The following is an 18,964-nucleotide window of genomic DNA, read 5'->3' as shown; positions in this document are numbered from 1 at the left end:
CTGAGGGAGATCTGCCAGAAAAGGAGCCCAGGCTGCTCCAGATCAGCCACTCTGCTGATTGCAGCTGTGACACCGTTGCCTCTGGTGAGAGCCAGTATGTCAGATAGGCTGGTCCCAGGCCACTTCGGGATTTATGAATACCAATACCGTAAAGTCCTTGGAAGCAGATCATGAATCACAGGTTCACAGCAAGGCAGCAGTCTAGCCAATGAGCCATCATTAACTCACTTTCTAAACTGAGTGAAAGTAGGGCATCAGTTAAAGTGCATTGCAATAACATAATCTTGCAGTGACAAAAGCGAGGTCAGCATTAAAAAGAAAAGGTCATAACCTCCTAACCAAACACAGACGTGAAGTGAACACTATCCTTGACATTGCTCCTGTTTGATTATCAGAAAACTGCTATGAAGCTAGGTAGACCATCAAATTATTAACTTTGGTATCAGATAAAGGATGTGTTATGTTAAGCTAAGACATAAATATAGACTTCATTGCTTCTACTAGCTGGTTTACAAACACAGCCAGTTCATTTTTTTCTGTAGCCATTCTGAGGGTTTGCACCATGTTTTTCCATGGGGCAAAGAGCACCAAGCTTTTTTTGCTCAGGGGCAGTTTGTGTTTGACAAGGCTAGTTATTTCCAATACATTATATTGTTGTGGTTATACTGCCTGTGGAGCCAGCTTGGACATGGAAGGAGTACAGTCTGCTTTCTAGCACTATGCTAAATATAATAATGTGGACAAATCACAGTGTCAGCACAACAGGCTGTGCCAGGCCAGATTGGCTCTGCAGCCTCCCAAAAGTTCCTAGATGCAAGGAGTAGGCCTAGGGGCAACCTGATAGTCTCTGTGCAGTGCTCCACAAGCAGTGCTTTTTCCACGTCTCCACTACTTGCATAACCCAGCAGGCTGAGCAGAGGGGAAGCGAGTGCTGCATTTCAGCCCTGGGGCGAGCTCTTCAGACCTGGGGGCTCAGCTCACCCCCGAGATGTGCTGATTTCATGGGGACCCAGCACAAAATTTGACCACAACATCTTGGCTTGATGAGGTATCTATCAAGCAGGGTGTCAGCAACATATTGGACATCCTTGATCCTAGGTTTTGCCACTGTGCTCTCAGAGACACGTTGACACTGAGCAGGGATAAGTCATGGCACCCAGTGGCATGCTTTATGTGCGTCGTGCAGCAGAAAAGCCACTGCTTGACACTACCCTACCAGCCCTTTCAGAGAAAAGGACAGAGCCAGCACAATTTCTTTTACTTGGTATCCTAGATATTTGTTCCACTCCTTGGAGGAATTCAGGAACTTGTTGGGTTTTTGTTGCTATTAATATTATATTTACTATGACGTCAAAAGAAAATTTGGTAACTTGATGTACATGTAGATCTTTTGGTACTGATTTTATATAATGTACTTTATCGTCACTATCTATTGATGTGAATAAGTATTTTTTTTTTTTAGGATTAATGTTTGGCTATGAAGAGTTATTGTCTCAGGGACTCCTGAGAACCATTAGCACCAAATGACAATTAAACTGCAGGAAATGCCCTGCATCAAGATCATTCATAATTGCTGTTAGAACATTTAGATCAAATCTGTATGCTGTCTTGGTTACTCATTGCTATCTGCCTTTTAATCTTTTTCATTTTATGACCCATACCATTCCTTTAATTATCACAGTATGGAAGGCACAGTATGTAGTTTTACTACAAGACAGTAAAGGCTTCCAAAATTCGTTCTGCATTTCAGTACAAGAATTCAGGTAGATAGATGTTGTAACCATAAAGCATAAAGTAGAAAATCTAAGTGAGTGCTGAGAGTAGTCAAGGGAATGGATCTAAAGCTGTGCTTACGGCCAGGTTTGCCAACTTGGCTCTTTAAGAAAGGCGGAACTACATTCCAAGAAAATTACACTGTCCCCATTCTTTACAGACAACCACAAAATGCTTAGACTCATGCAAAAAGTTGATCAACAGGATCAGCTCAGAAAAACTGCTTCCTCCTACTGTAAGGTATTTTTATACTCACCAAAAAGGACTTGCGTTTCTTCCTGAAGTTGTATGACATCCTCAGTCAACCAGGACACGTCTGTATTTGTCTCAACTGGCTAGAGTCAGTAAAGATCTTTGTTTTGCATATGCAGTAAAAATACATAGAGATGTATTAGTCTGTCCAAATACAAGAAACTGGGAGTGAAACCCAAATATCTCCATATTCACTCACCTGAAACAGAAAACCAGCCTACTATGTATTATTGGTTGTGACATGTACAACAACAAGCATAACATATTATTCTGCAACCCACAAATCTCCTTTTCTACTTGGACTGAACATATGGACTAAAATGTTTACACGTCAGTTGTCATACTGAATTATTTGCTGCAGATGTAGAGTTTAGGTCTGTGCTAGTACTGGATTTATTTTACTGCCAATAGTAGTGGTGGAGAACCACAATAGTATCACAGGTATTTTGTTAACGAAGCTCCACAGTTGCTGACTTGCATTTCAGATAAACAGAGTGGATCAATAATGTTGTGTTGTTTAAAGTCTACTTTCTGTTTTCCCACTATTGCCAAACAATATCACTGTTTTAAAAAAAAAATAATAATAATCCTCCCATTCTTATGCTTCCAGATGTGGAAAGCAGTCCTCCTGTATTTAAAGCTCCAAATCTATCTGGAAATATAAGCATGAACAAACAACGGAGGACTTACCTTACTGTGGATTTTTCCTCCCTGTTTTTCAGTTAGTCTTCATATATATTGAACTTCTTTTTTTGGTTTCTGTTCTTTGTAGATTTGATTCCTAAGCCCTCAGAGTAAGTACCACTTTCTCACACAAGAAATTTCACTGAATTCCAACAAATGCTGTATTCCACCTTTTCAATTAGTCTTCCTGAACAGGGTATAGCTCTTGATCTGCTCCACTAGCTTGTAATATATCAGTGAGTGTTTGCTGAGGTTCATTATGAAACAACCTGTAGTGCCATTGTACCTTATCAAAACAAAAAGTGATTAAATAAATCCAGTTGTGCTACAGACCCAAGAGATGAGTTGGTAATAGGATGTTAAGATCTGCTGCAAGTTTCAAAGCAAACACTCTGCACTTTATTGCACTGCACGACACCTACAGAAAATTAATGATAAATAAGTATAAGAGTAACATTTTCTCCATAGCAAAGGATACATTAGTTTTTTGCATATGTTTTAATGCTTATTAAACATAAACCCAGTAGAAAACAAAAATGCTTCTGTTATAAGCTGCTGTGAATTACAGTGGTGTGTTGGACCCAGTAATGGATATTAAAGAGTATATTTTATGCACTGAGATTTGGATTGTTTCTTTGTATTTGAATATAGTAAGAAAGAGCTTACAGATCAGCTGAACATGCTAATGAAAGCAATTTCTTCTGACACACACTAGTGCACTGGAGATGTAAAAGGTTTATTTAATGGTAGATTCCCCAGCAATTGCCTAGGCTGTACCCTGCCCACCAGTTCTTCATCGTAAGCCCTCTGCATGCACGCACACACTATAGCTACCTCTTAGCATACCATGGAAACCTCCCAGCTACATTATGAATGACTTTGTGACCTAAATCACTGATACTAAGTCCCGTGACTCTTTGCAGTGGGGAAATGAATCATGTTAGTGTACACGCAGAAAAGTTATGTTCCTGTCCTAGTCAGAATGAGCAACCTAAATCAGGGAAGTGGGGTGAAAATAGTGCTTAGGGCAAAGAAATATGGGTTTTAACTCAGATTAGCCATTTAAATTCAACTCAAGGATAATTTGTATGTTTGATGCTGAGTTATTGAGTCAAATTTTCTTGTTCCCTGTGTTATTTTATTCCAAGGTAGCTAATTCAGGTTGGCAGCTCTGTGTTAAGAACATTTTTAGTCTGTGGACATACAAAATAGAAAATCAACTTCAATAAGTGTTTTACTTATAACCCATCCTGTCTGCAGATGCAATAGGTTAATTGAAAAGTCTGTTGAGGACATGTCCACTGTGAGCTTACTCTGCAGAAGCTGGTGCCAGCGTTGTGACAGATTTGCAACAAAAGATTAAAGTTGGATGGATGGAGCTGTTACCACCTCCCTCTCTTATTTGCCCTGTCCTGTTAAGTAATGGTGCTGTCTCCATGGCAGGGCATCTGATCCATGGGGAATCAAGTCCTGAACTGGCACAGTTTTCAGTCCAGGACAGTAAAGTAAACTGAACTCTCAGGAGCAGTAATCACGGTGGTTATCCTACATAAATTCGCCATCACATGTCTGTCAGAGCCCATAGTAACAAGACGTACGATCCCATTGGGAAAAAAAAAAGGGGGGGTGGGGGAAGGTAGAATGATATTACCAAATACTTCCTAAATATGGGAAAATATTGCCATTTGTTGTACATTAGCTGATAATAGGGTTTGTGAAATAAAAATTAGCGTGGCTCTGCTGTACCTAACCTGAAATGACCTGAGGAGTCAATGTATTCTTGTATAATCATGCCATTGCACACTGTGCATAGGATCAGCAGGACCCCAGTGTTTCCTTTTCTGTAACGCAGTAAGGAAAGATGAGGTACACCAAACAACCTATGAAAACCTTTCTGTTGTGTCAGCGTGTTGTCTTAGTTTGTGCAGATCCATGGAGTGCCTTGCGATCAGACTTAATGGGATCTTCATTGTTGAAATGAGGGCTAGGAATACAAGCACAATGCTGTTTTCTGGCTTCCTCGTATAGGACAGCCTGAGCATTATTCAACAGTCAGGCCAGGTCTGACTTGTCAGTTCAGTGGCAACCAATGGTATGAAGGAGGGACATGATGTTCAATGTTTAGAAATTATCATCTAAGCCCTAGTTAGGGAGAAAGAGACTTGTCGGAAAACGATTGCCACTGGGAAGCCATTACTGGTACACAAACACTCAAGCCAAGCCTTGTGGAAAGCTTCATCCATAACACTTGGAGTTGCTAGGCACACTAATATGACACATCATTACTAGCCACTTGCAAGGGTTGACCAAAATGCTTTTTCTCATTAGTTATACAAGCTAGTGCCTGCTGAGGGGTGGAAAAATGAGCACATCATGACATAGGCTTTGAAAATACCTCTTACAAAAGGCATAATCCATCCACAGCTATTGCTTGCTGATAGTTATCACAGGCCAAAGCTTTCGAGTCTTCTGAAGGCACATGAAAGAGTCACTGACACAGAAGTCACAGGAAGGTCACAAAAGAATGAACAGCATCCATCATTCAAATCAAGCAGAGAAACAAAGGGATTACTTGTTTTCCTTTTGCAACTGATAGACAGCAAATAGTTCTTTGACCTGTATTGAAAAAGTGTTTCTATAGCCTAAGTATTTTGGTTGTAATTCAGCAAAACTCTAAGTGCTTAATTTCAACAGAAATTGCATTTGAATATGTGTTTAAGAAAAGTGGGACTATTGGACTTTTGAAGTAAGTGGGACTGAGTTTTTAATCTTCCAAAGTTTTCCTGCTTCTTCAGGATGTATTCAAGTGAAGTGTGTTTGCAATGACCTGGTTTGAAGGTTACAAAAAGCAACTTTGTGCTGGAGGCTGCAGCTATGGAGTAGAGAAAGACTCTGGGTCAAATGCAAATGAAAAGAGGAACTGAATGTCACAGGAGTCTCACTGAGTACCAGCTTCTATGAGGTGAGGACTGTGAAAAAACAAATACCTAAAAAAAAAAGGAGTTGCACACTGTACTCTTTACACAACTTCTGTGTCCTCCCTAAGCTATATCTGTCTCAGAAGAGAACCCATGCCTTCTGATTTCAGAAACCTTGAGGAAAGATTCGCAGTCTGCTGGAGATACACGTTGTGGGGAACCATGTTCCCTAAAGCTGTCCATGCATACTGAGCCTGAGGTTCCTGTAAGTGAGAATCCACAGATTTCTGCCTAGGAGGATGCTTGAAACACCTCAAAAGCATACAAAGGAAGAGACAATGATAGAGCTCAGATATAAGAGCAAAGATGCTTTGGTTGTCATTTATCACTCACATTTTCCTCCCCTTTGTGGTGAAATACAATACCTAATATTCCTGGCATCTCTTGCTTTATACTGAATCCCACCCTTGTTCTTGCTACTAAGCTCTTTGTTTTGAATCTCCTTTGCTAAAGGAGTCTGAGGAGGAATTTTTCTGACTCCAGAGCACAGATTCAAACCAGTGCTCTTTCACCAACTGGATATAAGCTGAGGATACTGGCCTCACATCCCAAGATGTGGTTTGAGGGAAAGAATAAGTCAGTCTGTATTTATGGCTCTGAATCCCTCTGAAGTGCACACTGGGGTTTACTGTCAGACAGCTAGGGATCCTCTTTTTCAGAGGCTGTAAGAACAGGGAGGATTGTAAGCAGGAGACTGAGGGGGTGTATTTGGGCACACTGGGAGGGAAATTATTTGGGAACATATTAAAACAAGAACATAACACTGAATATACTGAAACAAAGTCGGTGTCTGGCTGACAAGTAACCTTGGGTCTTTATTCCTGTAATGGTGGCCAATCATCTTCATCCTCATCTTACTCTTGTCCCAACTATTGTTTTTCTTTTCATGTTCAGAGCCACTGCTGTCACTGGGGTTCAAACTTGTTGATGTAAAGAATATATCTGCCTCTGTGTTTTGTCAGAAATTGACCACTTTTGGAATTTTCTGCTTAATCTAGTATTTGCCAGAACATGTTGACTTGTCAGAACTAAATCTGCAGGAATGTATCAGTTTTAACAGAGTTTCTCAGGGTGGAAATGCTGGCTGAAAGGAGATAGACAGTTGGACCAGTCTCCCATTCCTCCCAGCTCAGCACTGTTGATGCAGGGACGTGAACACGGTTGTTCTTGGATTGCTTATGACTTTTGGGTGTTCCACACAAACTTCGAAAGCTTTTGGTTTCATCCCAGTACAGAGCAGGAAAAAATCTGTAACAGCAAGAAGTTTCACGGGATGAGAAAACAGTTTCCTGCCCTATAAAATATGAAGTCAGCATTCTCTGTACTATGCTTATTTTCTAATTATAATAATATTCCTGTTCTTTTTTATTATTATTTCTTTATTTTGAACATAAACACATGTTTGGTTATTTTCCAGGATTCTGTTATCACTAATTAATATCAGAAAATGTTGTTGATTTGAAGGAAGATCTTCATTTCTCAATACCAGAAGTGTGAATTGTTCTTACCAGCTAGTACTTGCAAACAGCCTGTTTCTGATTTTTATCCCCAGCTCTCGATCATGACTCCTATCAGATAACAAGGAAAAAGAACAATTCTTAGTTTCCAAAACCTATCACTTTGTGTAATTAATGAGGTAAGCCAGAAAAAGAATTCAGTAGATGCTGAAATAGAATGTCACAAGGAGTGCAGGAGAATTATTGATGGATTGTTTTAATTAATCAAATAAAAACACTGAGTTTATATACAGCTGAGATAGGTCTGGTCTATAGTCATCTTTTCATTTTGCTTAAAGTCTTAATGAAATAAAAAGTCAATATAGAGCTCCTGATTTCTACTATTAGTTTGTAATTTTCAAGGTTGTCTATTTTGAAACCTTTAAGCATTTCCCTATTAGTAACAGTTGCTTTAACTATAGCCAAGCTATAAGCATTTTCCCAAAGTATGTGATCATATTGCTGTTAGAATGCAGAATTGTTTTCTCCATGAAGCAGCTAAATTTAGCTTAACAACTGTGTCATGACATTAGCAGAAAATGTCTGGTGTGACGGGGCATGGTGTGGACACTGCACCAAAACGCTCATAACCACAGTCCATTTAATTGATCTTCCAGGGGGGTGAAATATCACACTAGTCATCTGTCTTTGTTTTTTAAAGCCACATCAAACAATTGTGTGGAAAAGTTAAAAAAGAAAAGTGCTAGTTTTTTTATTTCATCAGTTAATGGCTCTAGGTCACTTGATACCCCTTTGTTTACGATACAGTGATATGCCTTTATCTTCTAAGGGTTCACCAGAGTGACTTATTGCTGTGGTACAAGGCCTAAAATAAAACTTGCACATGCCAGGCACCACATGATGCATAAAATATTCTAACAATATATTACAAAACCTTGTCAACACTGGGGAAAATTACTATTCCAAGAAGTAGAGCTGGCTGAAAAAAAACATTCTTTTTCCAAAATGGGCACTTATGAAAGACAGTGATCTGGGGAGCTGGAGGGGGAGAGAGAGGGGTTTCTTCCTCTGTTCTTTTGGAGAAAAGCCTCTTCCATGGTTACCCAAAAATGCCAACAGAATAAAAGAGAAGCCCACTACCAGCTCAGTTCTGCACATTATTTAATCTCTTCTGTTTCTTATTTTTGAGCAGCTGTGTCAAGAACCATTTCAGCCCTTTAGGGTACTTGCCAAGTGCCTTATATCCACACACTAAAGTGCTATATCTGCTTTGTGTGCATTGTGAGAGTGTCCTGAGCGCATTTGCTTTCAGCTACCTATAAACCATCTTGTTTTAAACCTTACCAGTCAGCTGTTTTAATGCCAATGTGGAAGTAGTCATCTCTCTTCTACCATTGTAAAATACACCAAAGGGTCTTGCAAAATTTATCATAATAAAATCCTGCTGTGAATTGTTCTGAAAGCAGTGAAACAGGTACCCACTAAAACAGTAATCGTAGCAGTTTTTAGCACAAGGCTATTAAGGACACTAAACAAGATTATGACACTTCTTAAACTGAAATAGTTCAGCTAATATGTGCAACCTAGAAACAGATTTCTGTTGACTGATAAACTCATGTTTTACTCTAAGAAATATAAGGACTCTTCCCTTTAAATATGTTTTGACAGATTAAACCTCTGACAATGAAGCCTGTTACTGCCTATCCTTCTGGGATTATCCTACTCCTGTTTGCGTTGCTGCAGAGAAGCCATGGACAATGCAAAGAAGCAGCTAAAAAATCAGAGATGAACTTGAGTGTAAAATATGATCTTCCTAACTTCATCACAGAGACACCAATTCAGAATGTAGTTTTATACAAGAATCATGTTTATATTGGAGCTGTCAACAAGATTTATGTACTAAATGAAACTCTCCAGAACATTTCTGTGTACAAGACTGGGCCCGTTTTGGAGAATCCTGACTGCACACCATGTGAGGACTGCAAAGATAAAGCCAATTTATCTAGCAGTGTATGGAAGGATAATGTCAACATGGCACTGCTCTTAGAAACCTATTACGATGATCAGCTCATCAGCTGTGGTAGCGTGTCCGGAGGCATCTGTCACCGTCACATCATTCCCCCCGACAACCCCGCTGACATAGAAAGCGAGGTGCACTGCATGTATTCACCACAGGTGGACGGAGAACCAGATAATTGTCCTGATTGTGTTGTAAGCACGTTAGGAACCAAAGTTCTGGTGACTGAAAAGGACAGGTTTGTCAACTTCTTTGTTGGAAACACTGTGACATCTGCATTTCAACCTCCCCATGTACTGCATTCAATATCAGTTAGAAGGTTAAAAGAAACACAGGATGGGTTTGAATTTCTGACAGATCAGTCTTACATAGACATACTCCCTCAGTTCCGCGACTCTTATCCCATTAGGTATGTTCATGCCTTTGAAAATGACCACTTTGCCTATTTTCTGACTGTCCAGAGAGAATCTCTCGACTCCCAGGCTTTCCACACTAGAATTATCCGCTTCTGCACTTTAGATTCAGAGATGCGTTCTTACATGGAAATGCCTCTTGAGTGTATTTTTACTGAAAAGAGGAGGAAGAGGTCCATTCGAAAGGAGGTGTTCAACATCTTGCAAGCTGCGTATGTAAGCAAGCCGGGTGCAGCTCTAGCCCATGAAATGGGCCTTGGGTTGAACGACGATATTCTCTATGGCGTTTTTGCACAAAGTAAACCCGATTCCTCAGAACCAACAAACAGATCTGCTGTCTGTGCTGTCTCCGTGAGAACAATCAACGAGTTCTTCAACAAAATCGTCGACAAGCAGAACATGAAATGTCTCCAACACTTTTATGGGAAAGACAGCAAATACTGCTTGAACAGGGTAAGTGATGATTAATTTTTTTACATTTTAGGACTCTTGTTCTCTCTTTGACTATGCCATTGTCATGTAGCTCTCCTTTCAGCTTCGGTTGCAAAATGCGAAACCCCGATAATTTCAGATTACTTAGCATTGTTGATGATTCATCTTTGTAAGAACAAGTTCCTGTAAATTGACTATGAAAATCACTGAGGTCCTTATGGTGCTAAGTATTAGTTTAACTGGGAAAAAAAAAAGAAAAAAAAAACTTCTTTTTATTTGTAAGTAATTGTTATTCTGTGTTCTCAAGAGTCTGTGCTGCAGATAAATGGAACATTAAGGGAATTACTTCTTTCACTATTTTAAAGAAGTCTTCATTAACATTCGTCTCCTTGTGCACTGAGGTGTCCCTGAAAATATCACTCATATTTTAAACTATGTTAATGCTGAATCACTGCCCTCTTTAGAAAAAAAAATAATAATAAAATAATGAAAGAGCTGGTTTGGAACATGCCATGAAGAGCCAGATTGTAATCCAATTACTCATGCTTGATACATAAACGGTCCCACTGAAATCAGTTTTCTTAATGAAAGAAGTGTCTATTAGAAGTGTGTCTGAATGAGGATACTGGTACTCCTGGATAGGAAAGGTGGCCTCTCTGTGCACTGTGTGTTTGGGTGGCTGCTGCTTTCCAACCACCTGAAATACCGAGGTGAAAGAACCACAGGAATGATTTCTTCCTTTCTAGTCAGTGTCTGTGCCCATGGCAGCACTTGTAAAGGAAATACAGGATCTGGAATTGGGTACTTTTAAAATTTATTCTGGAACATAAAACATTCTCACCTGGAATTATGCAGCAGGGCCTTATAGGTGCTCCCTGTGGAGCTTTCTTTTCTCAAATAAATGAAACGTGGAGCTCTGAGGTGGCACGCTGCCCTCTGCCACAGTGCAGGGCCAGGGGGGTTACAAAGAAGCTGCTCAGCCCCACGGGCAGGGATAGAGCTGGGCCAGGACAGCAACAGCTCAGCCTGCGTTTGGGGAAGGCTTGGGGTGAGGGTGGGAACAGCAGGCCTTCATCGCTGCAATGCCACCAGCATCCTCCTCAGCCTGGCTGCCCAGCCCAGGCCATCGGGAGGGGGTGGAGGAGCTGGGAACTTCTTGAATGAAAAAGGGGAGGGCAGGTCTTCACTGCCAGAGGTGGGAGTGGGGCATCTCTGCAGAAGCATCCACTGCAGAGGTGCTGTGCCTTTTCCCCAGTAGTGGGAGTGTGCCCAGATGTGGGGTCCAACCCAGCCAGAGCATCACAACAGCCTCCACATTCAGGGACTGACTGCTTGTTGCAGGCACCAGATGCTCAGCCCAGACCTAGGCACTGCCAGTGGATGCTAATACAGCAACCACAACAGATGTAGCATCTTATTTCCTTTTTAAGGAGGGGGAAAACAATTTTCAGTAGCTGAAAACAACATAGCAAACACGCAGTACAGTAACTTCTTGTCTTTGTTCACTGCTTTATTGCCGTCCTTATTTTTCATTCCAGTTCTTAATATCCTTTTATTTTCATTTTTCACTTCATTTTTCACAATGAACTTTGTTCTTCTCTGAAAGTGCTTGAAAGTGCTTTTTTTCCCCCCCCTTTTTTTTTTCTTATTCCTAGTGTATTTTATTTGTGAGTGACTGTCTTTAAAGCTTGTGGCCTTTAACTTATCTCATTCTGATCTTGCCTACACACCTGTTTCATAAGGTGAGCTTTTCATTGCAGAGTATACCATTAAAATATTGACAGAATAATTTGTCACTTTTCACATGCTGGGAAGTATTTTCTTGTTTCAAAAGCTTTTCCAGAGTCTGCTGCTGCTTTGCATATCAGAACTGAATGTCTTATACTGCAGACGGTTTATTATAGTTGCCCATTTTCAAGAAATGTCATCAGAACTCTGATTTCTGCTACATTAAATTGATAAAGGGAAAAACGTTGCTGTGATTTCTTGTGGTTCGTTTAAATGACATAAAGGCAGTCTGATTTTTTTAGTCCTGATTGTTTGCTTAACCCAGAGATATCAAGACTGTCAAGCCTTGACATTCATTTTCATTACTTTATTCCAGAGGAATCACTAGGGCTCCAATGAAAAGAGTCCTGTGATTTTTTTCAGGTTTCAATTGGCCAAAAATAAGTCACAAGAATTTGCCAGGCATCCTTTATGAACCCATTTTTCTCAGGTGTGCAAAACAGACCTGCAAGGTTGGAGGGCAAAGGAAGGGAAGGAGAAGGCAGAAGAAAGAAACTACATTATCATCAGATTTGACCTCCCTTGATTTTTCTAGAGATAAAAACAAAACTAAAAATCCCAAACTTCTCAACTCTTCTTATGCCCTTTTTTGTACATTACAAAAACTCACGTAAGGACATAACACAATTTCCCCTTTATAAGTCACCTTCAACTTTAAAGAAAGCTTTTATAAACTGTGAAAGTTTGTCACAGTTTATTTTGGCAAAATTAAAAACTTGCTTTTTGTAATGCAGCCAAGATGATTTTTCTTTTTAACGTTGACAGAATGAAACCACAGACCACTGATGCAAGTGAAAGGCACTGACCACTGTGACATTTAGTCATATGACAGTGAAAACAGTACGGCAGTGCATATGGTATACCACTAACTTCAAAATTAAAAAGAATAAAAGTGCCTTTAGCAATGTTTGCAAGGGAGTGCAATGGTATCTGATAATTTACAGTTGCAGTCTGATTGATGAGGGCCATTCCATATTACCAAAAAAGTCCCAGAAGAAAATTGTACATAATTTGGTTGGACTTTGGGGTAGTCCATCTTTTTAAGAGGCTGTCCCTCAGTACTGTTTAGTCTAAGGCTGCTAAAAGCTGCTAAGGCTACAAAATAAACTAGAATAAAACATCCAAAACATTTCCTCAACCCTTTCTTCTCAGACTTTGAGCATTTATACAAAAATGATCAATTTGACTAATTTTGATGTGGATGACAAAGTTCATTAGCTTTTAGCTTTGTTTTTTTAAAGCAATGAAGTTTGTGTGTTTGTGCTATGGTATGCCTATCTTTCTTGTAGTTGTCCTAACAAACTCAACAGTAAGAAATTTTAAAGATGTGAATCCAGGTGTGAATCTAGAGAAAAATCCATCATATGTGGAAACCTATGAAGTGTAAGAAGTCCCTTTATAAACATCAGAGGGACTAATAGGGACCAAAGCAGGTATTGCTCACTCATGGAAAAACTCTCCATCAGAGCTTAGTCGGAGAGTAAAGTCAACTAACCACAAGATACATATCCAGACACAACTACGCTTCACTTATTCCAGTGCTCATGGAAAACATTTTAAAATCAAAATAAAACATTTCCAGTTGTGTTCAAGTGAAATACTTACAATTTCAGTGGAGCTGTGACCAGTTAACACATCCTGAGAATCTCCCTCAGTGAAGAGCTGGCTGTCACTTCAATGTCAGAAAGGAGGTGATAGAAGTGGCTTTGAATTAAAAAAAAATTGTGGAGTCATGATAATGTGGTTTTATTGCTCGAGTCAGGACAAAGATATCTGAGAGGTAGCTGCTGTGGAGGGTTTTGAATCACTGTTCGGGAATCTCTTCACCCCCAGTGAAGAGGAAACTGGATGTAGGCTTTTAGCAAATTATATTTGGTCACACTTAGTCACATTCAGCCGTGGTGCTAGAGTGGAGGAGTACTTAGCTGAGGAGACAAATACTACTTACTTCATCTGCAAACATAGTCCGGTAGTCTGCACTTCTATCGTGGATTAAATGGGATTCTCCATGTGAGGAAGATGGGTTGAGTTTAGTCTTGACAATCTCATCTGTATATTTCAACTATCATTAGTTAGATCTTAATTTTATGGGCTTTGTTTAACCTTTCTGTCTGTTATTACTAAACTGTTGTGAGACCAATTCTCCTCTGATACCTTCTGATAGCTTCAGTCCCTACTGACTTTCATGGAAAAGCACCTCTAAAAATGAAACCAAAATTCAGCTCTGTAAAGTTCCTTCAGCAGGTAAGTTCAGGTGAAAGGTTGACATACTCCATTTACTGCCCAGGAAAAGAGAAACCGCAGACAGGCTTTTGCTACTGTGTTTCCCACAAGTGTCATAAAGCAAGACAAGCTGGTCGCCACTCCTTGTCGAATGGAAGGCACAAAGAGAGAGAAATCACATTGGAAGAACATGAAATGAAAACAGAAGATCACCAAAACAAAAGATAAAATGACAGTAAAATGAACACATGCTGATGCTTCTTTATTACCATTACACGTCAAGATAGATGAGTAAAATTGGGTTATGCTTATATTGTAATGGAAGAAAATAATTGCTGCCTTCTATCAGGAAACCACAAAGGCACTTATTGATCTGTCATCCTTAGGGTATGTCTAGGAATATTTAATAAAATAAATAGAGACAAATAACTCTTTTGAGGTCCCGAAACTCTAATATCCCACACCATTTGGCTTTGAAAATAAAAATAAAAAATTGGCAGGTTTAAAAATAACACCACATCTCTCTGATTAGGAAGGGCTGATGTGGCTTATTTGGATAATCTCACAGCATGGAGGAAATGTGTTTTTATATTTCAAGTAGAATTTGCCTGAATGTTTTCCCTCAAAGTCAGGCACCAGAATCCCTCTGTTTGGTTGTCATTTATTCCTCTGGAAATGTTATATCAAATGGCATAAAGCACTCTGCCTGGGCATGAAGCCTGCTCCCATCCGTACAGATTTTGTGCAAGCTTCTCAGTGGGTTCTGACATCTCAGACGGATAAATGAAGAGCAAGTTTGGTGATGAGCGATGTGCTCTAACATCCTTTAAAACAGGCTTGAATCTTAGTGCTAAGGTGATGGGCTGCATCCACATTTCTGTTCTGCACTCGCTGAAAATCCAGGAAACACCCCAAGGGTGTCCATTGTGTCCTGTAGGACACAGGGTGCCAGGCATGGTGTGCTCACCACCCTGAGCCCCTCCAGCATTAGGTACACGGCCATCTACCTACTTAGCCTTGCAAGGCCTGCCTGGGGCAAATATCACAGCCTGAAGGATCATGGGGACAGTCTGAACTCCTGCTAAGCTGTAATGAAAGAAGCGGTACGGGTGCGTGCATGGGTATGGTATGAGTATGGCTATGACTGTGGTTAAGGTTAGCTCAGGCTGGGCCAGATTCATCAGAGGAGTAAACTGTAAAGGTGAAGGGCTGTTCTGTCCCTGGGACCAACCAGGGACACCATCACAAGGGAGTTCCCAAGAAAAAGTCATGACAAGGAACAAGGCAGGTCAGGGACCTTCTCTGGAAAGTACTGCGCTGCCCTGAGCTGTAGGCATCTTTGCAGATTCTTCCAAGCCCCAGCAGCGATGGGGCTTGAGAGCTGACCTGTTATTCTGAGCGTTGCAAAAGCTACAGAGTTTTCCTTCCCCTGATCTCCTGTTAAGGACCTGTCTCTCTTTGCCTCCCAGTGCTTCTGCGTGGTATTTTATCATCTTCTCGATGAAAGCTGGATTTCTCTGTGAAAAAGTGGTACCCGTTAACCTACCATTTTCTGCAAAGGGCACTGCTTTATCATCCAGAGTTACTAATAATGTTCCATTTCCAGAGTTTTTAATCAAATTCTTCCACTGAAGGCAGGGTTCCCTGGTTATTACTGTGGGAGAGTGACTGCTGCGTTTCTCTGGAATCACACACAATCATTTCAAGCAGAAAGTGACTTTTATTTTTTCACGTGGATGTCTGGATTCTCTGGTCATGAGTTTTTTATTTCTCAGAGTTTCTGAAGCCCTTTAATTAACTCTAAAGATTAGAACTGTACAGAGAATAATTTTCTCATCCCATGTAACTTTGAAAAAATTTGGAAGACTTTGCAGCCCCACAAGAAGAGGTCTCCAAAAAGTAGACTAGCAGGTATGCAGCATTTTGGACACTCACTGGAGATGTAAAGTTCAGATCTAAGTCTATTTTCCTGGGTGTGAAGCAAATTCTAATTGTCCTTTGCCCCACTCTAAGTTCTTTTCCAGTGTGCTGATGGATGTTCTGTAATGGGACTGTGTCAGCCCTGCCTGAGAGAGCCGCTTGGGTTTCTGTGGATGCAAATCCATGTCCCAGAGAAAGAAAAGCTGATGCTGCAGTGCATCGCATGCAGATCTACTAACTCCTGGGTTCATCCCACCTGGCTTTGGAAGTTAGCTGAGACATCTAAATTAGGAATGAATTTCCCTCAGCTTCTGCTGCCAAATGATGAAGGGGCATATCCAGAGGGCACCCGTCTCAGATACTATGCTGTCATAAGAGTCTAACAAGCTTCCAGCTTTCCATTTCTGTCCCTCTATGAACAACACTTTTTTATCCTGTCTGCTGTTAGGATGAAAATCCTGACAAAGCAGACATCTGCCTTTCAGCTCCCTCAGCACCAACCTTACCTCAGCATTTCTCTACTCACAGTTTGATCTGACTCAGGACCCCGTATCACCTTCACTATTGCTCACTAAAGCAACAGTGAGCAATTAGTATCCAGGAGACTGCTGTGTTACTTGGACTTTCTAGGTGGTATGTGGGTTTCTGAACTCAGACAGCTTTTGCATCAGAATGGAATTACTCCTGATTTCCATAGACACAAGTAAAACCAGAGTCAAATCCCACACTGAATAATAATAATAATAAAATTACTGCTAATGAAGAAAAATCATTGCGCAAATGGTTCAGAAAGCAAGTGCAGGTCACTAAGAAATATTACTTGCCTTGGATATGCAGTAGGTGAATACAATGAACCATTAGAGGAAGAATGATCTTGGGGAAAGTGATAATGAGAGCTTCATTCTCTCAAGGAAGATGTGACTCTTCTTTAATGCTCTGACTGTGGGAATTAGGGCAAACCGCATGATTTTCTCCTACTTTCTGGACTCCTTTCTATCCCAGGAGTCTCTCGTACCACTGTTTTGGCTAGATGTGTAGTTGTTGTGCAATGTTATCTTGGAATAAAAGTCTCCATGCTCAAAATTATCTTAGGATAGCTGGTCTACATGGAATTCACAGCTTTTCCATTTCATCACAGCTTCCATGTAAATAAGGACTTCTGTGAAAAATGCACCTGATGTACTATATCAGTGTACAGCAAAACTGCTTATATCGACTGATCTTATACCTTACTTTATTTCTTCAAAATCTGTAATGATTCAACACCTCTCCTTTGACAATCTGTATGCTGAGTTAAATGTTAAATTAATATAAGGGAAATAAGCAAAATGCAAAGATTACTCAGGTCCATTTTATCTGCTGAATCAATAGGATTTACTTAGTGCTAATGCACTAACCAGATTATGAAAACTTATGCAGCACTGTTCAATGGCAAAAGCAAATAACTCTTTGAATGATCTTGACAATAGAACATGTAATCATCTTAATTTGTATTAACTAATTACATTTAACATGGATGTCTTTTTACCTTATTACCTTAAGTGGAGCATCACTACAGTAACCGCCTCCCCCCTGTTTGAGCACTGAAGTAGATCACAGCAACAAGTATAGGAGATAGTGGAATGATACTACATAAGATGCATCAATAGAGTTGTTTAAAACTTTTTTTTTTTTTCTGGGAGTCATAAACTTTTATATAATCTTTCCATTGACTTCAGCGAGTTCTAGATCAAGTCCTGGAAGCTGAAAGTGTAGCTTAAAGATCTTTCAGTAATCCGCTTTAAATTTCTCCTTATTTTGCAACAAGTATTATTTTGAAGGGTTGGTTTCCTTTGTAACTGAGACTATCTGCAGGCAATGGCAACACCTAGTAGTGGCCACTGAATAATTAAGGTTGCTTGACTGTTTCGGTTTTAAAGTATTGTTTCAAGCTGCTTTTACTTCAGGTCTCTTACTTTGCAGTTGAAATTTGAAAGTTTATTCTCAGAAAGGGAACATACTTCTCCTGTATTTTATAAAAAAAAAATAAAATTAAATTGCTTTCAAATACATGAGGAATAATGGGAAGAAGAGGAAGGAAGAGGGAAACAATTATTTGTTTAAAACAAAAAGAGGAAAAAACTCTTTTCCCATTTAAAGCAAAGCTTCAGTGCCCCAGCATAAGTTCTTAGAAACAGGAGAACCCAGTCCCCTGCCTCAGATGTGTTCAGTTCTCAGTGAACACTGGACTGAGTTCACAGCACCTACAGTCTAGGTGTGTCTTTCAGTCATCATGAAGAAATCAGAAACACAACAGATCTGCTTTGTGGGAATTGTTTAGTGCAGAAATGTGTGTCCATTTGACAAAATTGGCCCACTCCATGCTTTATTGTTTTACCCCTCCTTAGTATTACAAAAAGTGCTTGGTAGTGATGTCTGTTGATATTTTGCAAAAATCTGTTTTAAAAGTCACATTGCATTTTGATGCATTTTGGTTTTCTCTTGTGATGTGACTTCTGAGTGATTTCTGGAATCCAGGTAGTTTTTTGATAGAATATGGCTTGAAAAAGGCAAGCTTACAGCATATCAGTACCTAACGCTGCCACTTTCACGTGAACATTAGCTGTCTTTCTGTGCTGTGAGAGCAGCAGGTGGGCTATGCACAGCGTATCTCCAGCATACTGTTCTACTCTGGCTTCCCTACTGCAAATAATAGCTGATTTGTCCCCTTGGAATACCTCTTTCCAAGGATATACTGAGCCCTCCACCATAAATGTGTGCAATAGTTCAAAATGAAAGACCCAGGCTCTTCATTAATAATATTTGATAAAGGAAATGAAGTGGGAGAATAAGAAGGTAATGTAATCTTGGTGCCAATAAAGAACACTGTTGTACATTTAGCCTGCTGTTGGACAGTACATACAACTAGTACTGGCCATCCCTGTTTAGTTACGCATAGTTGCTTCTCTTGGAAATGCAGCAGCAAGTTTTGGGAACTCATTCTGCCATTGTGCCGATCCAACAGATGACAAGTCTGGCTGTGGAACT

The 18,964-nt window shown here is 40.0% G+C and overlaps 1 protein-coding gene across 10 annotated transcripts in view; it reads left to right on the top strand.

Moving 5' to 3' along the window:
* The window catches only part of MET (MET proto-oncogene, receptor tyrosine kinase), a 91,265-nt gene that overhangs the window by 11,008 nt on the left and 61,293 nt on the right, over window positions 1-18,964 (top strand). For 3 of the 10 annotated variants that reach the window (XM_080606879.1, XM_080606876.1, XM_080606878.1), the window contains exons 2-3: window positions 7,240-7,323; window positions 8,813-10,027. In XM_080606879.1, coding sequence (XP_080463005.1) covers window positions 8,828-10,027 — 1,200 coding nt within the window. In that variant the 5' untranslated portion in view covers window positions 7,240-7,323; window positions 8,813-8,827. Of the gene's footprint in view, window positions 1-5,504; window positions 5,672-5,797; window positions 5,897-7,239; window positions 7,324-8,812; window positions 10,028-18,964 lie in introns of all 10 variants that reach the window. The other 7 variants (XM_080606880.1, XM_080606873.1, XM_080606872.1 and 4 more) reach the window with 4 other exon arrangements.

The sequence above is a fragment of the Anser brachyrhynchus genome, assembly GCF_964034855.1.
Source record: "Anser brachyrhynchus genome assembly, chromosome: 1".
Lineage (NCBI taxonomy): Eukaryota > Metazoa > Chordata > Aves > Anseriformes > Anatidae > Anser > Anser brachyrhynchus.
The sequence above is the reverse complement of the archived record's forward strand: the minus strand, read 5'-3'. Positions and strand labels throughout refer to the sequence as shown.